General features: G+C 45.2%; 1 protein-coding gene across 1 annotated transcript in view; it reads left to right on the top strand.

The window, feature by feature from the left end:
* LOC123772637 (zinc finger protein 585A-like) overlaps positions 1-26,569 on the top strand; it is a 146,527-nt gene that overhangs the window by 87,280 nt on the left and 32,678 nt on the right. Inside the window, exons 5-7 of the mRNA XM_069303368.1 lie at positions 1,506-1,734; positions 15,489-16,161; positions 17,905-18,066. Of these exons, the coding sequence (XP_069159469.1) occupies positions 1,506-1,734; positions 15,489-16,161; positions 17,905-18,066 (1,064 nt within the window). The remainder of the gene's footprint in view (positions 1-1,505; positions 1,735-15,488; positions 16,162-17,904; positions 18,067-26,569) is intronic.

Genomic DNA, 26,569 nt, shown 5'->3' with positions numbered 1-26,569 from the left:
AGCCTCACAACATTTTTTCCTCAGTCCTATCACTGATGTTTATGAATCTATGCCTCCTTGAATTTGCTGCAGTGTGGCAGGTCCTTCGGAGGGTTTATTTTCCTCTGTACTCAGTTCATCAACTCTATCCTGACTGCTCCCCAGTGGTTCATTTGCTGAACTGCACGGGGGTTCACTTTAGTCCTTTCAGGTTTGGAGCAAGATGCTGCATGTAGCTCTGTTTCGGTTTTCTGCACTTCACTGGTGGGGTGTGCCTAGCTTCTTTATGGATGGTTTCTTATTTCCACCCCATTTCCATGAAGTGGACCATTGACAACATGTCCTATTTGCTCTGCATGATGTTCAATCGTCCTGCGGTGCCTTTTCAAGTTGGCTTCCCTGCCAGGCATGGAACCAGCGGCTTCCCACCTACTTGGCTTCATAGTTCATTCCTGATCAAGGCTCATGATGAATGCCTTTTAGCTGCATTGGTCGGAATAAGGGGGGGGAGAGGCTTCTCAATTCCCCCATAAATTGTTGCTTCTCGGCAACAATTTATTTGTTGCTCCTGGTGTTGTCCAGTTGGAGTTGTAACTGGACAAGACAATTCTTCTAGCAAGCCTGCAGTCTACCCTTAGGCTCATGATGTTCGTGAGTTCATGGCTTTGGCCACTGTTTGCTAACATGTTGCAGGCTGATATTTGAGCTTGTTTTTTTTTTTTAGAGGTCTAACAAGGTCCTGGCAGCTCATATTCTAGTCAATATTCCTAGTCCCAGTTGGACTTGATTTGGCCTGGGTTGGGTTTCCTGTCTTGGCATTTTGTCTCCATGTGTGCCATTGCTGCTCTCCACCTCCCTGATAAGTCACATGTTTTCCATACTCTCTGATGTTAGATAGCTCCACAGAGCTGAGTGGCTTCTCTAGAAACCCAGTATTGAATGTAATAAAACTCCTCTTTCTGGCAGGGCCTCTGTGGCTCACTGAATCACTTCTCCTTCCTTCCCTGCCTGGTGTGTGTTTGTGGTCTATTGATTCTGGACTGAGGCATAGATGGCACAGAGGCCAGGAGCTCCTAGTGGTGCTACCACCTGTTAGTGGCCAGTCGTAACTAGTGCAGAGGCCAGGAACTCCTAGTGGTGCTACCACCTGTTAGTGGCCAGTCATAACTAGCGCAGAGGCCAGGAACTCCTAGTGGTGCTACCACCTGTTAGTGGCCAGTCATAACTAGCACAGAGGCCAGGAACTCCTAGTGGTGCTACCACCTGTTAGTGGCCAGTCGTAACTAGTGCAGAGGCCAGGAACTCCTAGTGGTGCTACCACCTGTTAGTGGCCAGTCGTAACTAGCGCAGAGGCCAAGAACTCCTAGTTGTAGAGGAGTTCCAGGGGAGGAGGCACGCCCACCACTGCCTTCCCTGTTCCCTTACGTTCTGACCCGACGGGTCCCCCCTCCTGGTTCTCCATCTGGTGTTCCACCCCCCCCCCCTTTTTACCCAGTCTGCCATGTTTCCTGTGTCTTCTTTCCCAGCTCCCCACAATCCTTCTTCCCAATCCTCCCTACAGTCTCTTGGCCCTCCACGCCAGCCGTCTGTCAAGGCTGTTGTCCAATCATCCTCCCAGCAATCTTCTTCTTGTTCGCTCCCATTCTTCTTCACCTGAGTCAATTGAGTCTGTCGCCCAGTACGTTGTTGCTGGAACGCCCGTCTCTCTGAGTCAGAAACGTAAGCCTGGCTCCTCTCCTTCCTCCTCCTCAGAAGGTAAGAAGGCATTGCTTTCTTCCTCGCCCCCCACCTCTGTGACTATCGCTTCGTCTCTGCCCGTTTCAGTGGTTGGGTCCCCTGTCCCAGCTATGGAGGTTTCTTTCGCCATCGATTCCCTCTCGGTTGCTGCCCTTGCTGAGGTGCACTCCCTGATTTCTGCCCCCCCCCCCCCCCCCCATCCTCCTGCTGTCCTAGACTACCCCTCTCGGTTGTCTCCTCCTTCTCCAGACCCTCTCCATCTGCCTCTGGTCTGTCCTCCCACTCCCTTCACTCCATCCTTACTAAGTTTACTCATGCCCCCTAATCCTGATTTTGCTGATCCTGAGCCTGAGCTTATTTAATATGCTGTGTTCTTCTTTACCTTTGTTTCCTTCATTGTTCTCTGTTGCTGTCCTTTCTCTTTTTGACAATGTCTATTCTTCAATGGAATATATTTGTGGATTTTATGCTAACGTCCATGAACTCTAACTTCTGATTACACAGTTTTCACCACTTTATGTATGTCTCTAGGAGCCGATACTTGGTGCTCGTCCTGGTCGCTTTCGTGGTTATTCCTTTCTCTCCCCCCCCCCTCCAGCTTTTTGCTGGGGCCCATAACTCTACTACTCTCTTGATTCGTACTGATATTCCCTTCGTCCTCCTACTTTTTCAGCCGCTTATCCAATGTTCTGCAGCCCGTATCTTTCTGAGTAAATGGTATACGGTCTGTTTCACTTATCTCCCCCCAAATGTCCCGCTTTCTCTTCTTGATCTTAAGCACCTACTGCACTCCTTACCAGAGCCTGTGCTCCTGTTGGGCGATTTCAACTGTTGACATACCCTCTGTGGTGATGTTCTGACAATCACCTGCGGCTGCCTTCTTAAACCGTTCCTCCTCTCTTCCCTGTCTCTTCTGAATTCTGGCGAGCCCACTCATGTGGACTCTCGAACTCGCAACCTTTCCTGTCTTAATCTTTCTCTCTGCGTGTCGTCTCTTTACTTAGATCTCACGTGGCGTGTTCTTGACGACCTACATAACAGTGACCATTTTCCTATCCTTGTTACCTTTTTCTCTTTTTGCCCTCCCCCTCTCCTTCCCTAGGTGGCAGTTTGCCAAGGCAGACTGGAACCTATTTACCCTCCGTGCTACTCTCTCCAACCTCTCCACTCTGCCTCTCCCTCGCGCCCTCCTCTTTTTCATGACACCATCTTCGACGTTGCCCTCCGTTGTATTCCTCGCTCAACCTCCCGGGGCTCACGGAAGTGCGTTCCCTGGTGAAATGCGGACTGTGCTCGGGCTGTCCGCTGTAAGCGTGCATCCTGGAAGAAACACCGACGCCGGGAGATGGCCGATTCTTTTATTTTGTTTCGGAAGGCAAGTGCGGTAGCTCGTAGGACCATCCATACAGCTAAACATGAGAGCTGGAAATCTTGTTTCCACCATTATGTTCGATACTCCTATGCCGCAGATCTGGAAGAAAATTCGCAAGATAGCAGGGAAGTTCGTTCCTGATGTTTCACCGGTGCTTCACCTCCATGGTAATCTTGTGGCGGACCCAGTGAAGGTCGTGACCGAACTGGGTTCCCACTTTTCGGCTGTTAGCTCCTGCTCTCCTCTTCCTCAATCCTTCCTTCTTCGTAAGCCTGTTCTTGAATCTCATCCCTTAGATTTCCGCACTTATCTTCGACTTCCCTATACCGATCCCTTCTCTCTCTGAACTTCAGTCTGCCCTGGCCCTCTACCATTCTACGGCAGCGGGCTCAGATGACATTCATTATGAGATGCTTCGCCATCTCCCTCCATGTGCATCTCGGTATTGACCGAATCTGTACAATCGGGTCTGGGAGTCATCGTCAGTCCCTGAGGACTGGCTCGATGCCATTGTACTCCCTATTCAGAAACCAGGGTCTCTAGGGACATCCCCTAAGGACTTCCACTCTATTGCCCTCACGAGTTGTCTGCAAACTCTTTGAACGTTTTGGTCAATGTTCGTCTGATGTGGTTCTTGGAACACTTTATCACCACCTCTCCCATTCTCAATTTGGTTTTTGCAAGTGCCGCAGCACGACTGGTGTCTTGGTGAACTTGGAGGTCTATATTTTTACTGCTTTTGCTGCAAAGACCTCCGTTGTTGTTGTCATTTTTGACCTGGAAAAGGCTTACAGCACCATCTGGAGATACCATATCCTGTCCCAACTTCGTTCTTTTGGCCTTCGTGGTAATCTCCCTCTCTTCCTCCAAAGCTTCCTCTCTCATCGTTCCTTTAGAATGAGGCTTGGTGCCACTCTCTCTGCCTCTTTTCGGCAATACGAAGGTGTACCCCAAGGTAGTGTTCTGAGAACTACTCTTTTTCTGGTTGCCCTCAATGGTCTTATTTCCATCCTTCTGGCATCTTCTCCGCTCTCTTATGTCGATGATCTTACCCTTTGCTGTCGAGGTGATGATTCGTTTCTCCTTCAACAGCGGCTTCAACTTGCGATTGATGCCATGTTGTCTTGGGCCACCAATCATGGCTTCAAGTTCTCTGTGACTAAGACTTGTGCTATGACTTTTAGTTGTTCTTCGTCCCTCTTTGTCGCTTTATGGTCATCCCCTTGTGTACAAAGATTACAACAAAGTTTTTGTCGTAATCTTCTGATCTAATAATCGTAAGAAACAAAGTTTTTTGGGTTAATCTTTGACACTCGTGTGTCTTGGTCACCCTATATCTCTTACCTCTGAGTTGAATGCTCTAAGGCCCATAACCTACTTCAGGTTTTGTCCCATACTAATTGGGGAGCGGATAGGCACATGCTCTTCTCTTTACATTCCTCTCTCGTACTGTCTAAACTCGATTATGGTTGCCCTAGTTACTCGTCTGCTTCTCCTACTCTTCGCCATCATGATGCTTTGCACCATACTGGGTTGTGCCTCAGCTTTGGTACCTGTTGTTCGACTCCTACCCTCAGCTTGTATGTTGACACTCACTTCCTGTCTCTCCAGGACTGCCGTGATCGCTACTATCTTCTCTACCTTGTGTGGTCTTTACAACACTCCTCACTCTCGCCTATGTCGTGCATTCACTATTGCCCCTCCTGTAGTTCCTATTCCCCTTCACCACCTCCCTCTTTCTGTCCAGTTGTCTTGCAACATTCTCTTTCGGTTAGTATTATTAAAATTTCTCCTTGTGTTGCTCCGTCCTTGCCCCTGAGGAGGGACCCCCTCTTCCTAAATTTTGTAAATCCCTGACCCACATCATTAAAGCTTTTACCCCTCCTGCAGTTCTGAAACGCCTTTTCCTTGAACACTTTTCTTCACACTTCTGATCCATTTCCATCTTTACCGATGGGTCTAAGTCTGCAGATGGTGTAGGCTACTCTGCTGTTTTTCCTGACCACACCTATATGCGTCGCCTGCCTCCGGAGACTACCGTCTTCACAGCAAAACTTTATGCTATTCTCTATGCTATTCGTCTACTGCTTTCTTGCTGTCTCCTCCTTTGTTGCGATAGTTGACTCTCGCAGTGCCCTCATGGCTCTGGAGTTCTTTAATCCAGTCCATCCGGTAGTTGTCGAGATTCAACATTGTATGTTTCTTATCTCCAGTAGATATAAGGCTGTAGAGTTTTGCTGGGTTTCCAGCCAAGAAACCACTCCGGGCTCACCATAGCCCGTGCTGCTTGGAACTTTTTGTTCCAAGTAGCGAATCTTTAACAACAACATGGTGTCAATTTAAATGAGCGTGTGGACACTACCGCTATTGAAGCTGTCCACACTTGTCCCATCTCCCATAAAGGTATTCCTTATTCCGACTTTTACCCAGTTATTCATTATTCGATCCTTGCCCATTTGGCAGGGTTGTTGGTCTTCTGTTATTGATAACCAACTGAGTGTTCTTAAAGAGTAGTGTGTCCCCGTGGTCTTCCTCCTACCACTGTAACCGGCGATGGGAAACAGCTCTGGCAAGGTTGCGTATTGGCCATACTCGTTTAACTCATGGTTAGTTGACGGAGCGCCACTCTGCTCTTTATTGTCCAAATTGCATTGTCTCTTACTGTCGTGCATATCTTTGTTGAATGTCTTGACTTCTGGGACGAGCGTGTGTCTTGTTTTCCGATTGTCCCTCGCGGTCGCTTATCCCTCGACAGTATTCTTGGTGACTCAGATACTTTTGATATCGTTCGCCTTATGCGTTTCTGTTCTCATATTGGCATCCTTGGTAATATTTACTGCCCTCTGATTATCCCGCACATTTGATGGTGCTACATAGCCTTCCCGGTTTGGCCCCTTCTTTTGATAAATCCTTACTTGTCTTCTGTTACTGGTAACAAACTGTGTTCTCTTAAGAGTAGTGTGTCCTCATGGTCTACCTCCTACACCGTAACCGGCGGTGGGAAACGGCTCTGGCGAGGTTGCATATTGGTTATACACGCTTAACTCACGGTCACTTAATGGAGCGCCGCCCTGCTCCTTATTGTCCAAATTGCCTTGTCCCTCCTATGGTCGTACATATCCTTGTTGAATGTCCTGGCTTCCAGGACGAGCGTGCGTCTTGCTTTCCGACCGTCCCTCACGGTCGCTTGTCCCTCAATTGAATTCTTGGTGAATTGGATACCTTTGATATCGTTCGCCTTATGCGTTTCTGTTCTCGTGTTGGCATCCTTGGTGATATTTAGCGCCCTCTGATTATTCCGCACATTTGATGGTGCTACATAACCTTCCCGATTTGGTGCCTTCTTTTGATAATTACTTACTTTTATGCTCATGGCCAAAAATCCAAGAAAAAACTAATTTCTTGTGAAGAATTCAGGTGGGATAGTCACTGGGCGCGAGGCACTGGTAAACTGAAGTGCGATCGTCGTGCCACCATGGGCTAGGTCAGCCATACGCGTATCAAACTCATATCCGGATGCAAAGTTCGTATCCCGATTCAATTTTTCCGAACAAATCAGGCTCGTAACCCGAAAAGTTCGTAAACAGGGACGTTCATAACCTGAGGTACCACTGTACTGCCTTTGCAACTAGGCCAAACCTAAGTTTTTTTCATATTCATGTTTCTTGTCAATTTCTTTGAGTATGCTATTAGTGAGCCAGGGATTATTTAACCTTTTGACAGGTTATGTCCATATGTCAGTTGCTTAATTTAGAAATTGTACTTGTGGTCGATCTCGAACCCATTGATGATGTGACGATGTGTATTGAATTTTGTAACTAGCTCATCAAGATTGTAGCTTGCTTAGCCAAATGAATTGTGGGGTTCACTTCCTGAGCCCGTTATGTGCTTCTGTAACCCTTTCCACTACTGCCCACAAGATGGGTATAGGGTGCATAATAAATGAACTAAATTAAAAAAGAAGCACTGTCCACTGTTATGATCCCAGGCTGCTTGAGAAACGAGTTTACCCCCTGAGAGTTAATTGGCCAGACCTGACCTAACTAAGAGGTCAAGGATATATAAACCTGGAAATGTATATAGTAAACACTCGATTGAATTTGACGAGTAGTTTTAAAGTATGGGCAGTAAGAATATAAATAAATGACGACATGAGATGTGGAGAATTTGCTGGAGGTGTGAGGCTTGCTTCAGAGGACGTTGACCTCACTTGAGCTGAAAAAAATCGTGAGGGGAGGTCGTGCTCTGTTTGAACCCCTGGTGAGGAAGAACCCCTGAGTGATATACCTTCAAGAAGAAGGAAATAGACAGACATGTTGATTGATGAATGAGTCTGTGGACGTGTCAGCTCAAGTCGTGAACTGCAGAAAGAGTGTGGAGCAGTTTAAAGCAGTTTTGTGGGCAGCTTAGAGCGCCCTGACCCCTCCGTGGTGCCTCTTTGCCGTGGTGAGGGGCTCACGTACACCTCCCTGGGACTGGTGTGGGTTGCCTTTGTTCCCTCTTTGGGTAGTGTACGTGCTGAAGGGCACCACATAGGGGCCATATGAGCCATCGGACCACCCGCTGGAGGGGTCGCCCATGAGGGGCCGCCCTGAGTGGATGGTTGGGTGTCCAGGCTGGGGTGATATGGGGGAATGGGGTTTTAGCACCAGTGTAGGAGAATGCACGATGTAGTAGGACTCCTGTTGAAAAGGGGGAGCACCGCTGGGCACGATGCACCCTTTCTGCACTGGCCCGTGCTCGGCCTCCCTGGCTGCCCTGGTGGTGGTATCCCTTGGTTCCAGGTCCCAAACTTTTGAAATTGTTTGCTGCATGGATGACGACTTGACTTCTCTTACCCAGGCTTATGGGGTGGGCGACCAGGCCCCTGAGTCGGACCATCTTGGAAGACCGGGCTCTGTAGCCCCTGCTACAGAGCCCAGACCGGACTCTTCCTCCCTGCTCCCCTCCCTCCTCTGTGGTTGGGTCGAGTCACAAGCCTGCTGTGGTGACCACCTCGTCCCCTTGCACGGCTCCATCTCTCATTGTGACTACTGCGCCTTATGACCCGTCTCTTTAAAGGTTCTCATGGCCGCTCTCGTATGCTCCCTTCCCATACGGATTCATACCATGATTTGTTTGGTCCTGCTACGTGGACTAAGTACTTTGACCTCCATTCTTTAGATTTAACTCCTGACGATTTTTCCCTTCATAGGCATCTTGTAGATTCAGTAGATTCCTCTGTTACCTTCAACCCCACCCGTCTTGGTACCCGTGTCATTGCTGCTCCTCAGGATGCAGCCACCCGCTTGGCCGCATTATCCTGCATTGGCGAGACCCTTGTTCGGGTCTCCAAGAATGCTCAGTTAAATGCCAGTGTTAGCACTGTTCTCCTCCCGCACCATGTTGCGACCGGTGTTAGGAATCTTAAAGACTGCCACGAGGATATCAAGCATATCCTTGAGGCCCAGGATCATTCTATCCTTCAGGTGGATATGTTTACTCGTCTCCTTCGTGGTCATTGCCGTCTGTCCCTTTGGGTTGTGAAGATTACCTGATGGTAGGGCCCTCCCGCCCCTCTGTCATTCTTGTTGGTGCCAGATGCTCTGCTCAGGAGTATATTCCTTCTCCTCGGCTTTGCAATAAGTGCTGGAGGTTTGGGCATGGTGTCCTCGAATACTCTAGTCCTGTCTCCCTCTGTCCCATGTGTGGAGGCGAAGGTCACTCTTAAGTTGGAGTGCACTTCTCTCCAGGCCCGCTGCCTTAATTGCAGTGAGGCCCACCCTACCTTCTCCCGCTCTTGTATAAGTTACAAACTTGAGGTGGCCATCCTCAACTTGAAGCACCGGGAACGTTTGTCTTTTCCTGAAGCGAAGCACCAAGTTTGCCATCTTCCACCTTATGCTAATGTCTCCTATGCTTGCGTGGTATGCTCTTCCTCTCCATGTCCTTCCCACCTTCCTCAGTCTCACAACCGTTTCTAATACTTAAACCCGGACACGCTCACCACCACCTCCCCTGTTTCTTTCCGTTCTGTCCCGGAGGGTCCCCCTCCTGGTTCTCTGTCCAGGGTTCCCCTTCTTTCTACTCAGTCTGTCATGTCCCCTGTCTCTTCTTTCTCCTCTCCCTCTGGTCCTCCTTCCCATCATTCTCCTCCGTCTCTTGGCTCTCCACGCTGCCCGACTGTGCGGGCCGATGTCCATTGCTCTCCAGGTGGTCATGTTGTTCACTCTTGCTCTTCTATTGAGCCGCTAGAGTCTGTTACCCAGTACATTGGTGCTGAGACACCTGTCTCTTTGAGTCAGAAGCAGAAACCTGGCTCCTCTCCTTCCTCCTCCCCGGTAGGTAAAAAGGCTTCACTTTCTTCTTTGCCCCCTATCTCTGATTCTATCGTTCCTTCCCTTCCCGCTTCGGTGGTAGAGCCCCCGGTTCCTAATGTGGAGGTTTCTTTAGCCCCTGGTTCTGTCTCGGTTACTGCCCTTGCTGAGGTGTGCTCCCCTCTTTCTGCCCCTCGTCCTCCTGCTCTCCTTGCCGCCCCTCTCGGTTGTCTCCTCCTCCTCCTCCTTCATACCCTGCTCGTCCACCACTGGTCTGTCCTCCCGCTCCTTTCCCCTCCTACCTTACTCAGTTTTCCCATGTCCCCTAACCCTGACTTTGCTAACCCTGATCCTGACCCTGTGCTTCTTTAACGTGCTGTGTTCCTTTTTCACCTTTCTTTCGTCTTTGCTCTCTGTTGCTATCCTTTCTCATTTTGTTGATGTCTATTCTTTAGTGGAACATCCGTGGATATTACGCCAATTTCCTTGGCCTCCAACTTCTAATTTCACAGTTTTCGCCTCTTTGTGTCTGTCCAGGACGCAATGCTTGGTGCTCGTCCTGGTCGCTTCCGTGGCTATTCTTTTCTCTCTCTCTCCCCCCCCCCCCAGCGACAGCTGGGGCCTATAACTCTTCTGCTCTCTTGATTCGCTCAGATGTTCCCTTCGTCCCCTTGTTTTTTTCATCTCCTCTCCACTATTCTGCTGGTGTAAATGGTACACAGTTTGTTCCATTTATCTCCCCTCCCCCCTCCCACTATCCCACTTTCTCTCCCCAATCTTAAACATCTATTGGACTCCTTGCTGGAGCATGTACTCCTGCTGGGTGATTTCAATTGTCGTCATGCCCTTTGGGGTGATGTGCTGACAAACAACCGGGGTCGCCTCCTTGAACCTTTCATCCTCTCTTAATAATAATAATAATAATAATAATAATAATTTTTATTTAGGTAAAGGTACATACATAAAGAGATTTTACAATGTTTGTTGGCTTTATAGATAGAGCTAGTACATACAATGCCTAAAGCCACTATTACGCAAAGCGTTTCGGGCAGGAAAAAACATTAATGACTAAAGCTTAAAACTAATGGGTAAAAAGAATAAAATGTGTTGAGTACAAATAAAAATAGAGGTAAAAGAGGGGGGAACATTGTTGAAAAAGCAGCACAAATACAATTACAAATTATTACAGAAAATTACATTCAAACAGCGTTGATTTGAAAAAAAAAAAAAAAAAAAAAAAAAAAAAAAAAAAAAAAACATACATGGGTTGACAACAGAGGGGTAAGGTAGGTTACAGGGAATTTATTAGGTATAGCTTCGTTTTTAACTTAAACTGGTTGAGAGAGCTACAGTCTTTAACATGGTTGGGAAGGTCATTCCATATTCTGGGCCCCTTGATTTGTAGAGCATTTCTGGTTTGATTAAGTCGTACTCTAGGAATATCAAAACTGTATTTATTTCTGGTGTGGTGCTCATGGGTTCTGTTACAACCTTCTATGAAGCTTTTGAGATCAGGATTGGCATTATAGTTTAGCGTTTTATATATGTATAATACACATGAGAGAATGTGCAGTGACTTAATGTCTAACATATTCAGAGATTTGAGTAGGGGTACCGAGTGATGTCTGGGGCCAGAATTGGATATTGTCCTAATAGCAACTTTGTGTTGAGTAATTAGAGGACGTAAGTGATTTTGGGTAGTAGAGCCCCAAGCACAAATACCATAGTTGAGATATGGATAGATAAGGGAGTAATAGAGAGTCACCAGGGCAGGGCGTGGTGCATAATATCTGATCTTAGAAAGAATGCCCACAGTTTTTGAAACTTTTTTTGATATGTTTAGAATGTGTCCCTGGAAATTAAGCTTGTGGTCAATGAGAATGCCAAGGAATTTGCCTTCTAATTTGTTACAAATTTGGGTATGGTTTATTTTGAGATTTATTTGATTAGAGGATTTATTGCCAAACAGAATATAGAAAGTTTTGTCAATGTTAAGGGTGAGTTTGTTGGCAGTTAGCCACAGATGGACTTTATTTAGCTCAGTATTTACTGTGGCATTTAGAGCAAGGGGATCAGGACAGGAGTAAATGAAGGTTGTGTCATCAGCAAATAGAATTGGTTTGAGGTGTTGGGAGGCATTTGGAAGGTCATTAATGAAGATGAGAAAGAGGAGAGGGCCAAGTATGCTGCCCTGGGGAACACCAATGTTGATGGGTAGGGTGGGAGAAATTGTATTATTCACAGAAACACATTGGAGCCTGTCAGTAAGGTAGGATTTGAGGTACTGTAGGGAGTGTCCTCTGACACCATAATGATGTAATTTAAGAAGAAGGTTTTGGTGGTTGACAGTATCGAAAGCTTTACGCAGGTCCACAAATAACCCAACAGGGAACTCATTTTTATCAAGAGCTGTATGAATCGAGTTAAGCATACTAATAAGTGCATCGTTAGTGCTTTTTTTGGGCCTGAAGCCATATTGGCAAGGGCTAAGTATATTGAGTTTAGCTAGATACGAGTAAAGCTGCTTATAGATTAGTTTTTCAAAAATTTTTGACAAGTTTGGCAGGATTGATATGGGTCTGTAGTTGTTAACATCTGTGAGATCACCACATTTGTGGACAGGCGTTACTCTCGCTTTTTTTAGAATATCTGGAAAGGTTTGGAGTTCAAGTGACTTGTTGAAGAGCAAAGCAATAGCAGGGGCTAAAGATCTGGAGGCTTTTTTGTAGATTAAAGTTGGTATCTCCTCAAGGGCACCAGACTTGGTTTTAAGGGAAAGGATTATCTCATTGACGTCAGTGGAATTAATAGGCTTTAGGTACAGAGACTGTGGATAGTTCCCTGTAAGATAGTCCTTAATGTCAGTACTGGAAGATGGAATATCATTAGCAAGGGATGAACCAATGGAAGAGAAGAACCTATTGAACTCAATAGCAGAATCAGAGGCTGAAAGCTGACCATCGTTATTAGACAGGAGAGTCGGTTTGTTATTTAAAGACTTCTTTGATCCCAATATTTGTGAAATTGTTCTCCAAGTTTGTTTAATGTTGCTCTTTATTTGGGTAAATTTATCTACGTAGTATTTAGATTTGGCTCGTCTAATTATCTTAGATAACAATAATGAGTAATTCTTTGAGAATTCTTTGGAGACAATTCCTAACCTATACTTCTTCTCAAGGTCATGTTTATTATTAATAGATTTAAGTATTCCCTTTGAAAGCCAGGGATTGTTAAGCCTTTTGGTTGTGACTTGTTTTGTAAGCATAGGACAGTGGGTATTATAAAGGCTAAGAGTTTTTTGAAGAAAAGATTGAACTGCTAGGTTGATGTCCTCTATGTTACCTAACTCGGACTCCCAGTTGACATTATCAGTAGCAGTTATAAAATTGTCTATAGCAGTTTCATTGTGTAGTCTAAAACGTATCTCTCTTGACTCAAGAGGTGGTTTGCTAATGTTAGTTAAGAGAAATGTGGGGTAATGGTCTGTAGATATGAGTAAAGTAAGTCTTAAAGTAAAGTCTTCTTCCCTGTCTCTTCTGAATTCTGGTGAGCCCACTCATTTGGACTCTCGGACTCGCTCCCTTTCCTGTCTCGATCTTTCTCTCTCTCTCGTCATCGCTTACCTTAGATTTTGGGTGGCGGGTCCTTGATGACCTACATGGCAGTGATCATTTTCCTATCCTTGTTACCTTTTTTTCTTTTCACCCTCGTCTCTTCTTCCCTAGGTGGCAGTTTGCCGAGGCTGACTGGCGCCTCTTTACTCTCCGTGCTACTATTTCCGACCTCTCTGTTCTGCCTCTCCCTCACACCCTCCTTCTTTTTCATGACACTGTCTTTGACACTGCCCTCCGCTCTATTCCTCGCTCTTCTTCTCAGGGAACGCAGAAGTGCGTTCCCTGGTGGAATGTGGACTGTGCTCGGGCTGTCCGCTGTAAGCGTGTAGCTTGGAAGAGGCATCGCCACTGGCAGACGGTTGAGTCTTTTCTATTATTTCGGAAGGCGAGTGCGGTGGCCCATAGGACCATCCATGCGGCTAAACGTACATGCTGGATGTCTTAGGTCTCCACCGTTACATCCGAAACTACTCTACCACTGGTCTGGAAGCATATCCGTAAGATAGCGGGAAAGTTCGTTCCAGATGTCTCGCTGGTCCTTCGATCGCCTCCGTGCTCTTGTGGCGGACCCATTGCAGGTCGCGACCGAACTGGGTTCCCACTTTTCATCTGTTAGTTCTGGTTCTCATCTTCCCTAATGCTTCCTTCTTTGCAAGCCTATTCTTGAATCTCGTCCATTAGATTTCTGTACCCATCTTCGCCTTCCCTATAATGATCCCTTCTCTCTGAGCTTCAGTCTGCCCTGGCCCTCTGCGGTTCTACAGCGGCAGGCTCCGATGGCATTCATTATGAAATGCTTCGCCATCTCCCTCCGTGCACGTCTCAGTATTTACCGAATCTGTACAATCGGGTCTGAGAGTCGTCGTCAGTTCCTGAGGCCTGGCTCGATGCTGTTCTCCTCCCTGTTCAGAAACCAAGGTCTCTCGGGTCATCCCCCAAGGACTTCCGACCTATTGCCCTCACGAGTTGTGTCAGCAAGCTCTTTTGGCATCTCTGTGTACAGGAGTCGTAGCAGACATGTGGAAGCAGGCTAACATAGTTCCAATCTACAAAAGTGGCGGCAGGGAAGACCCCCTCAATTATAGACCTGTATCATTGACTAGTGTAATAGTGAAAGTATTGGAAAAACTAATCAAAACTAAATGGGTAGAACACCTGGAGAGAAATTATATAATATCAGACAGACAGTATGGTTTTCGATCTCGAAGATCCTGTGTATCGAATTTACTCAGTTTCTGTGATCGAGCCACAGAGATTTTAAAGGAAAGAGATGGTTGGGTTGACTGCATCTATCTGGACCTAAAAAAGACTTTCGACGGAGTTCCACATAAGAGGTAATTCTGGAAACTGAAAAATATTGGAGGGGTGACAGGTAAGCTTCTAACATGGATGAAAAATTTTCTGACTGATAGAAAAATGAGGGCAGTAATCAGAGAAATGTATCGGACTGGAGAAATGTCACAAGTGGAGTACCACAGGGTTCAGTTCTTGCACCAGTGATGTTTATTGTCTACATAAATGATCTACCAGTTGGTATACAGAATTATATGAACATGTTTGCTGATGATGTTAAGATAATAGGAAGGATAAGAAACTTAGATGATTGTCATGCCCTTCAAGATGACCTGGACAAAATAAGTGTATGGAGCACCACTTGGCAAATGGAATTTAATGTTAATAAATGCCACGTTATGGAATGCGGAATAGGAGAACATAGACCCCCACGCAACCTATATATTATGTGAGAAATCTTTAAAGAATTCTGATAAAGAAAGAGATCTAGGGGTGGTTCTAGATAGAAAACTATCACCTGAGGACCACATAAAGAACGTTGTGCGAAGAGCCTATGCCACGCTTTCTAACTTCAGAATTGCTTTTAAATACTTAAATGACGATATACTAAATAAATTGTTCACGACTTTTGTTAGGCCAAAGCTAGAATATGCAGCTGTTGTGTGGTGCCCATATTTTAAGAAGCACATCAACAAACTGGAAAAGGTGCAAAGACATGCTACTAAGTGGCTCCCAGAACTGAAGGGCAAGAGCTACCAGGAGAGGTTAGAGGCATTAAATATGCCAAAACTAGAAGACAGGAGAAAAAGAGGTGATATGATCACTACGTACAAAATAGTAACAGGAATTGATAAAATCGATAGGGAAGATTTCTTGAGACCTGGAACTTCAAGAACAAGAGGTCATAGATTTAAACTAGCTAAACACAGATGCCGAAGAAACATACGAAAATTCACTTTTGCAAACAGAGTGGTAGACGGTTGGAACAAGTTAGGTGAAAAGGTGGTGGAGGGCAAGACCGTCAGTAGTTTCAAAGCGTTATATGACAAAGAGTGTTGGGAAGACGGGACACCACGAGCGTAGCTCTCATCCTGTAACTACACTTAGGTAATTACTCATCATGGCAACTTATGTTATCGGGTCATCACCACAACACAGCTGGTCGAGCCCTGTTTCAGTTTCTCCTTGACTCCCCAGACCTCTCCTTACTGACGCCGCCAGGTTTGGGATCCCGGATAGACCTGCTCAATGGGCATACTTCAACGCTCGATCTTTGCATTGAAAGAGGCCCCTTCACGATGGCGCAGATATGGACCGGGCCCTACCTGGGTAGTGATCACCTGCCCATCGTCATCTCCTTTGGGGGCACTGTTCACCCGGCTCTGACCACCCGAAGATCCAAGTGGAACTTCTCGGAAGAGGGGTGGCATGTCTATGAGGCGGATGACTGGTCGACCCTTTCCCCAGTTACTGCAGATCTGCATGGGTCAGCGGATGCTCTCTCTGAGTCCCTCTTCAGTGTAGGCTCTCGGCATTTCAGGAGGATTAGTGGTCAGACCACCAATCCTGCCCGCCATGGGGCACCGTGGTGGACTCCTGAATGTCGGCAGGCAGTACTGGACAGGCGACGTGCGTGGAATTCGTGGCGGTGCCACCCTACTCCGTTGCAACAGCAGACCTTGCGCAGGGTGGACGCCAGATGTAGACGAACAGTCCTCCTTGCCAAACACAAGGCCTGGGCTGATTACTATGCCTCTCTCCGATTTGATTCCTCCTCTGCGGGAGCCTGGGTCTTTGTTCGCAAGATGACAGGTAGGTACTCCCGGCCTTCCATCCCACTCAGAGACCCTAGTGGTAATGGGGGCCTGGGGTAAGTACAAATAGCCTAACGTTTGGCTGACCACTTTGAGGATGTTTACCGTTCCTCGCTCCTTTCTGTGAGTTCCATAGGATGGGGCTCCCGACAGGGTATAGGACTAGCTGAGGACCTGGATCGTCCATTTACATCTGTTGAGCTGGAGGACTCTCTGTCACTCTCTAAGTTGGGCACTATGCCAGAGATAGACAACGTCCCATATGAATTTGTTCGGAGGGCGCCCAGGCTCCTTCAGTCCCACCTCTTTCACTTCTACAACGCCTGCTGGTTCTCTAGTGTCTTCCCTGACCCATGAAAACACGCCATTCTCCTACTGTTGGCCAAGGCAGGGAAGGATCCGTCTGTCCCGAGTTCATATCGGCCCATAAGTCTGCTTCCATGATATGGAAGGGAAACTGATATGGAACGTCTTGTTCACACCCAGCTACAATGGGTAGTAGAAACCTCGTCTCCTACCTGAGGATATCAGTGGATTTCGGCCGGGAAGAAGTACGATGGACTGCATCCTCTCCTTGGAACATCGAATTATGGACCCTTATCGCTGGAGAAGAGTGCTTCTTGCAGCATTCTTCGACATGTTCAGCTCCCTTGTTTAAATCCCTAAACTTGCTAAATATTAACTCCCTCCACACATTCTCTTGTGTCAACTACATTTACAAAACCCTGTTCTTAAATGCAAACCATGCTCTGAAACTCTCCCTGGACAGATGTAATAGGACCCATTATCACCACACCAGAAATAAATATCTCTTTGATATCCCCAGGGTCAAACTTAATCTGTGTAAACACTCTACGCAAATTAAGGGACCTAGTCTATGGAACTCACTCCCTAGTGAATTGAAAAGCTGTCAAACTTTTGCCTTATTTAAAAGAAAAACCAAAAAGTACCTAATTTCATCTTCTTAGTTTCCTACACTGAGCTTTAAATTTGCTCTGTACCTAGTGTTACCAAATCTCCTAATTTTTATGTATTTAACCCAAACAACCTTATCATTGTGTTCATTGCTGTCTTCTTTTATGTGCTAGCTTCGTATTGTGCCTACCAATTTTTGTCAACTACCATTCACGCTGTCATTGCAATCAATCTGAGCTACCTATGTGCTTTAATATACCTACAATTTTCTCATCTTTTTTTATTTCTTGTCATGTAACTGTCGTCATTTTTTATAAATTTTGCAAGTATTTACCTACTTAAAATTTTCTTAGATTAAGGACCTGCCCGAAACGCTGCGCGTACTAGTGGCTTTACAAGATTGTAATTACCATATTATGTATCCTCACAATCCCAATGTACCTTCTTGTATATGCATAAATGAATAAATAAATAAATAAATAAATAAATAAACGTCTCATTCTGCTGTCTTTCAGAGTCTGGCTCGACTAGGTCTCTTGAGTCCGGCGTTGAGGTAGTTCCAAAACTATCTACAGGGCCGCTCATTCAAAGTGTCAGTTGATGGAGTCGTCTCCACGTCCCGCCCTGTCTCGCGTGGTGTCCCCCAGGGAGCGATTCTCAGCCCGCTATTATTCTCTATTCTTCTGTCTGATCTCCCGGTATTCCGAGGGTCCAGGTTTTAGCCTATGCCGATGACGTAACCTTCGTGGCGGATGGTTCCACTCTCCTGGAGGCACAAGGCTCCCTGCAAAACGCCGTGACTGTGTTCTCTGCAATTGTGCTGGGGCTCTACATTAACCCGGTGAAAAGTTGCGTCATGAGCTTCACCTGGACTCGCTTGCCAGACCAGCCAGTAGTGACCGTCGAGGGCCGTTGTCTCTCGATCGCTACGGAACACAGGTGGCTGGGGGTCGTTCTAGACGGCCCTCGGCTGACGTGGAGGCATCATGTGGATTACCTTCGGGCCTCATGCCTTCGTCGCGTGAACATCATGACACGGCTCTCAGGTGCGGCATGGGAGGCTTCACTGGAGTCGCTCCTAACTCTCTATCAGGCCTTCATTCGTAGCAAGATCATGTATGTGAGTGAAGTCTATGGTTCAGTAGCATCATCGGTCTTGGCAAGGCTGGATCCCATTCAAAATGGTGGCCTTCGCTCAGCTTGGAGCTATACCTTCCTTGCCAGTGCTCTCTCTCTCTCTATGCCGAGTCATGGTTATGGCCCCTGAGTTTTGAACGTCTTCTCGTCCTTTGCCGCCAGTTTCAACGGATAGTGCGTCTCCCCTGCTACCCATCCACTTACTCGCCTCCAGCTCGTGGTTAACTGGTGGAATGTGCCGGACGGACACTCCAGACGCCGTCAGTTGCCTTTCGTCGTCCGGGCCTTGGATGCATATACACAGTTTTTCCCTTACTCACCCCTGGCCCGATCATCTCACCGGTGCCTCCGTGGACAGAAGAGCTCATTCGGGTTTCTGTGGACTTTTCCAAGCCTCCTCGTTGGAAGAGGAATTTAGAGGGTCTGGCCCCTTTAATTTTTGCAGACCTACGAGCCTCCTTATACTCTGGATACTTGGAGGTTTACACGAATGGTTCCCGCAAAGATCAGCCACCATCCACATCTGCGGCAGAATACCCAGCTAGTTGCTTCTTTTTCCTTCTGTCAGACGTGGAAACTCTCCCCTGCTCATTCGTGCCTGGCCGGGGAACTGTTTGCAATCATACTAGCCTTACGACTCCTTCGACAAGTTTCAGGGCCCTCTGTGGTCGTTTTCTACGTGGACTCAGTTACAGCCCTACATCTGATATCATCTTGGCGTCCACGAGTTCACCGTCACACTGTGTCTCAGATCCGTGGAGAACTGCTTTCATATTCTGGTATTCCGAGGTGGTCGATCTATCTCCAATGGGTTCGTCATATATCGGTATTAATGGCAATGAGGTGACCGACGCAGCAGCAGGGATGGCACATGCTCTCCATGACTACACATATGTGTCCCTGGACCTTTCCGAAATTCTCCCGCAACTTCGGGTGGCTTGCCTCGCGAGTTGGGAGGCAGTGATGGTGCCAGCACTCAGGTCCTCCTCTCTGGCGAGTTTACTCAAAGCTTCTCCCCGCGTCCATGGATTCGTCATCATTCTCGACTCCTCGACACTGTCATCACTAGTCTCCGGATTGGACACACCTGCCTGGCAGCACATCTCTATCGTCTACGGCTGAAGACGTCCGTTATGACACCCTTCGCCATACCTTCCGCTTCATCCGTCATGTCCGTGACCTGAAGAGACTGTAAAGTATGTGACCTAAGGAGATTGTATTGTCTGTGGCCTGAAAAGACTGTAGGGACCCCATCCCTCTGCTATTTCCCGGTATCGGGCAGCCGGGGCGCATCCGATCCCTTGATAGTCGTCATCCCCTAAATAAAAAACAACAACATTTCATTTAGAGGGTTCAGTTCCTGAACCGATTATGTGCCTCTGTAATCCTTTACACCACCGCCCATGGGATGGATATGGGGTGCATAATAAAGAAAGAATTTAATTTAATTTCTTTCATAGAAGTGTTCCCAGGTATATCTATGAAACATGGATTGATAATGGGCTCAGGGACTGAACCCCACAATTCATTTAGCTACGCAAGTTACAATCTTGAACTTGAACTTGAGCTAGTTACAAAATCAAAATAAGAGATTAAATACGATAGTGTTTTTTCTTACTGTTTGCGCAAGGTGTGACGTCATTATGACGTCATAGTTTTTATCCCGGCTCGGGTTTAGATAAGCCACTCTAACACGCCTCGGGCGAGTCTTAAAACTAACTCAGAATTTACAGTGAATTTTTAATTACAAGGTGAAACAATTACTCTTTAACACAAAAATTAAGTGGGGGATGACAGGTAGAGTAATGAAATAATTTGTAATCTTAATCCGAAACTTCTTATTCTTGTATTATAATTATTTTATATATAAGTTTGTTGTGTGAGGTGTGACGTAATCGGCGCCGACAGGGTTGGCAGCCCTGGCCGGCTTGAGTGTATACAAACAGCAGCTGAGCTGGTTGGTATCCTGGATGTTTATCTCATTATCGTCACTATATGAAGATTTATAGTGAGAAGTTTGACATGTGAGGTAAGTAGGGATGGCAGTGTTGTTATTTTACATTGGTAAAACTGACAATTGCGCCAGAAAACCGGGAAATATGGTGTTGTTCCTCGGGTGGTGTAGACTCTGGGCCATTGGTGGTTACTTTCCAATGTTTACTCTCCATTGTGAGGTTTTCCTATGTCGTATTTTTATTAATATGTTTAACGGTTTTACGTGAGGTTTACCCAGGCCGACGAGTGGACACCTACTCCGTCTGGAGACCGCTGGCTAACAGAACGTGTTGAATGCCCTCTGGGTTATACTGTCGTCTGGGAGGTCCGTCTAATTACTCAGTTACTCAAAGCTACTTAAAGCTTCCTAACAAGCTGCCCAAAGCTTCCTAACAAGCTGCCCAAAGCTTCTTAACAAGCTGCCCAAAGCTTCCTAACACATAGTGAATAAATATGATATATTTATTCATTATAATGTTGGTGCTGAATGTAGAACATGGAAAAACATTTTTACTCTGAAAAAGTATCATTTCATAATGAAATTAGACAAAAATAAGCTGCTGGTGACTCCAAAGCAAGTCGACCGTCCATGCAACAATGTTGTGGAGCGACTTATCCAAGACATATTGTTGCTTGGCGAGTGTTTGCTGGCATATCAGCCTTCTGTACCTACCTAATCTAACCAACCTACCCAAACCTAACAAAATCTAACCTAACAAAACAAAACCTAACCTAACCTAACTAAACCTAACCTAACTAACCCTAACTAAACCTAACTTAATGTAACCTGTAAGCAACAATATATCTTGGAGTCACTCCACAACATTTTTGCTTGGATTGTCAACTTCCTATGGCCTCTCGTGTCACTTAGTTTCGTCTAATTTTGTTATAAACGTATATTATTTCAGAGTAAAAATGTTTTTTCATGTTCTACTTTCAGCACCAACAATATAGTTTAATTTAGTTCATTTATTATGCACCCCATACCCATCTTGTGGGCGGTATGGGGCTGCTAGAATCCACTCAGTAAAACATCTAAACTACTGGGACCGACTAAAGAGCCTAAATCTGTACTCCCTTGAGCGCAGGCGGGAGAGGTACATAATAATTTACACGTGGAAAATATTAGAGAGGCTGGTCCCAAACCTGCACACAGAAATAACATCACATGAGACCAGAAGACATGGCAGGATGTGCAGAATCCCCCGGTTGAAAAGCAGAGGTGCAACAGGTACTCTGAGAGAGAACTCTATCAACATCACAGGCCCGAGACTGTTCAACACGCTTCCACTACACATAAGGGGCATAACTGGCAAACCCCTCACAGTGTTCAAGAGAGAACTGGATAAACACCTCCAAAGGATACCTGATCAACCAGGCTGTGACTCATACGTCAGGCTGCGAGCAGCCGCGTCCAACAGCTTGGTTGACCAGTCCAGCAACCAGGAGGCCTGGTCGACAACCAGGCCAAGGGGACGCTAAGCCCCGAAAGTACCTCAAGGTAACCTCAAGGTAAGGTAGTGGAAAGGGTTACAGAGGCACATAATGGGCTCAGGGACTGAACCCCACAATTCATTTAGCTAAGCAAGTTACAATCTTGATGAGCTAGTTATAAAATTCAGTATGTCATCTCATCATAAATGGGTTCGAGATTGACCACAAGTACAGTTTCTAAATTAAGCAACTGACATACAGTATTTGGAGAGCTAGAGTCACAATTTATATGTTTGTCCTACACACCGCCCCCCCATCCAGTGGACAGCGGTGGATATGTTACAGTCACTTAGTTACTACCTACAGTTTGTAAACTGGGAATATTTGGCTAAAATTTCTGGTAGCAGATCATTTTGAATGAAATATTTACACATTGCTGGAACATTGGTTATAGAATTGTCCCTGAATTCACATATCTTTTCGCACTCCATCACATAGTGACGGAGAGTGTATGAATAATTTTGTTGACACAGTTTACATTTGTTCAGGTCTACATCAGCAAGTAATGAGAATTCCCAGAGATACTTGTAACCGAGTCTAAGCCAAGCAGTAGTAACATCTAGAAGTCTGCTGATTTTATTGGATGAACCATAGATGTGTGTGGCTCTTCTTGCATGATAGTATGATGATAGATGGAATTACTGGTGTCGATTTCACTTTGCTTCAGTTCTACAAAATTTTGTTGAAGTTCTTGGTGTACTGCTGCTCTCAGACTGCTCATTGAAAATCCAAGGTTATACTCAATGTCTCCTTTAAAGGCTGATTCTTTAGCTAACTTATCAGCTCTATCATGCATTCGGAGGCCGACATGAGATGGAGACCACATGAAGTGGACTCTATTACCACCATTAATAATTTTGTTGTATTTGTACCTAGCTTCGGACACAAGCATGTTACAGTTATGTCTTAAAGAATTGAGAGCATTTAAGGATGATAAAGAGTCACTTACAATTAATGTATCAAGTTTGGAGACTTGTACACATTTCAGTGCAATGAGCAAGGCAAATAGTTCAGTCTGAAGGGTAGAGGCCCAGTTGTTTATACAGACTCCCTACTCAAAATATAAGCCATCACCCATTGTCAGGACAACTGCACTTCCAGCTGCACCCGTGGGGCAGTGTAGGGAACCATCAGTGTATATGATTTGAGAGATAGAATGCTCTGTTGAGAGAGCATCAATATGGCTTAAGGCGTTGAGCTTTGCTTCAAGACAAAGCTTGGGCTGATCTCTAATTTGTTTCTTGGGTGGAAAGGGAGGGAATAAAATTGGAAGGGGTGTAATCTCCCATAGTGCAAGAAAGTGCCGTTCTTGTTTCTCTTGGTACAAATTATAAACCAGATACATTTTGAAATCATTCCCAGTTTTAGTTATCCATCTGGAACAATGCTGACCTTCAATAAATAAATTCTGGAGGGCTTATGTGCAAGGGTTAGGATGAGTTAGCCTAAGCATTTTTAAACCAATTTCACAATTAATTTCACTAACACGATCAACAATGCTCGGAATATTAAGTTCCTTTCTCATGTTAACCCTTGTGTTGCTCAGGGTTAATTAGCATTTGTCACCCACAAGCGCATACCAAAAAAAAAAAAAATATTTTTTCTTCTAAACCTGTTAATTTGTGTTCTCTGATCATGGGGAAAAATAATAAAAAAGTCGTAAGTGGCATATATTGCCCGTTATAGGGCAGGGAAGTCTGGCAAAAAACAGGCGCTGACTCAGCATGCGTCCCAGGCTGTCTGCTCCTCCCCAGCTGTCAGGCAGGAGTGGCCACAAAGAGATAATTACCTAATTATTTCAATGTCTCTGATTGATTTTTTGTAGTTTTTTGCTGTAATATTATTCAATAGTGTGTACTGTGTTATATTTATATAATAAATTGTGTGAATCATTGCTGTACTAAAAAATTTGGTGTGTATATTGTTGATTCAATTATTATGTTCATCAAGCAGTAAACAAATACTTTGTTGGTTATTACACTATATACACAGGTTATATATAAGTATCTGCATGTTTTGTTCACCATAACGAACCACTAAGTTGGTATTATGAGTCAAAAAGCAACGAGGAGTGACCGCCACACACCAGCCAGCCACTTGCTGCCACTCATTCCCTCAACACCTCACTCGCCCACATTCTCCTCCCACCATACTGTTTTTGCTTTTATTCATTATATACAGACGTTATATATAAGTATCTACATGTTTTGTTCACCACAACTGTACAATTAAGCTGATATAGGGTCATTCCATGTGAATTCACCAGAGGCCTCCCACTTGACCCTTTCTAAATCTAATGAAATTTTGTAATAAAGTAGCCCTAGACCCCAAATGAAATTGTGCAATATATTAGGTCAATCTGCTTTGGTTCTTAAATAATAAGTCCATGTTCAATGGGCTCTCATCCCATTAACCACTTAACTGCGCCAGCCGAGTATTCTCGGTCGGCGGGAAACTGCGCCAACCGAGAAAACTCTTTTTTTTGTTTTTCTGTACCCACTCTAAATGTGTGCGAGGTTGGTTGTGTATGAAATGGACTCTTAGGACCTCCAGTGAGAGGCAGCCATCTTGGAAAAAATTCCCAGAATGGCCTAGGGCTGCTGGCTGGGTTAGTACTGAATGAGCAACAATGGGTGATGCACGTGCCTCTGGCTCCCAAACACCCGTCTGACGCAGTGTTGAAAGATAACGCTCTGTCGGTGAAATTCAAACCTTGCATCCAAACCTAAAGGTTGGATGCAAGTAAGACAACACCTATGAGGACGATACAGCGAGCGTATCCAGTTGTAGCTCTGAGCTACCTTTGCAATCCTATGCTATCTCCAATTTATTTAGATGAAACCTAGATGAATTCGCTTTCTGTGTTCAGTGATGATGCATCTGATACAAGTAGCACAGATGAACAGTGTTAGCGGCTTCCATGGTGGTGTTGTCCATAGATATTTTCAAGAATAAATGAATCTCTTCCTGACTAACGGACGCTCTTTGAGGCTAGCTGAATCTCTTTCTGACTGACGGATACTCTTGAGGCAAGCTGAATCTCTTCCTGTGGGACCATACAAAGCGATCTTTTCAAGACTACCTTACAAATTGATCTTTTCCTATACTACCTTATGCTTTACAAACTTGGCTACATACAACCTACAAGTACTAAAGCCAAGGGTGTACGTGAGTGCGTTATTTGCAAGCACACAGAATGAGGAAACAGGAAGCAAAAATTCATCTGTACTTAGTGCAACGTGAGCGAAGTCGCGCTGTGCACCACGGACTATTTCGTTGATTATTACTCACTTCCAAAGTACTGAGTATGTAATACAGTGTGTTACTGTGTAAATAGTGTGTGAAACTGTACATACACTGGGGCCTCGACTTACGATGCTAATCCGTTCCAAGAGATGGATCGTAAGTCGAAGCGATTTTTCCCATAAATAAAGGGATTTGAATTAATCCGTTCCCCACCCTCCAAAATATTAACATACAAATATATTTTATACTGAATACAATGTTTTTTTCTAACTACAATACAGTACCTAAGTTTATCTTACCTCTATGGAGGGCTCTTGATGGCATATGGAAGATGGTGATGAGGGGGGAGGAGGAGAGTTGTTACTGTTTGGAAGGGGAGTCCCCTTCCATTATCACATCAGGCAGTGATGTTTTCTCTGGGGTACTCTCTCTCCTACGTTTTGCCTGAATACCACTAGGACCTGGTTGTGGTTCAGTGCTTGTTTGTCTCACTACAAATTTGTCAAGAGACATTTGTTTTTCCCTTCGTTTTAACATTTGTTTGAAATGATGCATCACTTTAGCACCCATAATGTCCTTTTTCTTAGCCAGTATGGTGGATATCGTTGACTGAGATTTGTTGTACTGCCTATCCAGTCCAACAACCCGCACACCATCTTCATATTTACGAATGATCACTTGTTTCTGCTCTATGGTCATCCTTACATGGGTTCTCATATGTTGAGCCTTACCACTGACTTTCCTGGGACTCATGGCGTGATATATAATAATTACTTTAACCCTTAACCCTCAAACCGCTAGGGCCCCAAATGGAATTCACACCCACAGGCGCAACAAAAAAAAAAATCCAAAAAATTCTTTCGTCTTATAGAGGTGTTTTTTTGTTCCCTGATCACGGAAAAAATATAAAAAAAATCGTTGGTGGCATATTTTAGCCGCAATAGGGTAGGGAAGTGTGGCAAAAAAGGGGCGTTCGCAGAGCCTTCGCCAGAGGAGGTCTACTCTGCCTGAGCTGTCAGACGGCAGTTGCCACAAATGTATTATTACCTAATTATTTCAATGTCTCTGATTGATTTTTTTTTTAGTTTTTTGCAGAAATATTATTCCATACAGTGAATTGTGGTATATTTATATAATAAAATGTGTGAACCATCGCTGTACTCAAAATTATGGTGTGCATATTAGTGATTCAATTATTATGTTCATAAAACAATAAACAAATAGTTTTGCTGTTGTTACACTATATACACAGGTTATATATAAGTATCTGCATGTTTTGTTCACCATAACGAACTACTAAGTTGGTCTTGTGAGTCAAAAAGCAACGAGGAGTGACCGCCAAACACCAGCCAGCCACTCGGTGCCACTCCCTCAACACAACCTCACTCACCCTCATTCTCCTCCCACAATACTGTTTTTCCATTTATTTACTATACACAGACGTTATATATACGTATTTACATGTTTTGTTCACCATAACTGTACAGGCATACCTCAGAATGCGAGTTTAATCCGTTCCTGGAGACGCCTCGCCTTCCGAAAACTCGCATTCCGAAGTTAATTTCCCCATAAGAAATAAAGGGAAATGAATTAATCCGTTCCTGACTACCCCAAAAACCCCACATCAAACTAAATTTTTATACCTAATTTACCTAATTCATCTAAATAAACCTACAA

This window comes from Procambarus clarkii, chromosome 50 (genome assembly GCF_040958095.1).
Source record: "Procambarus clarkii isolate CNS0578487 chromosome 50, FALCON_Pclarkii_2.0, whole genome shotgun sequence".
In the NCBI taxonomy this organism is placed as follows: Eukaryota; Metazoa; Arthropoda; class Malacostraca; order Decapoda; family Cambaridae; genus Procambarus; species Procambarus clarkii.
The sequence above is the reverse complement of the archived record's forward strand: the minus strand, read 5'-3'. Positions and strand labels throughout refer to the sequence as shown.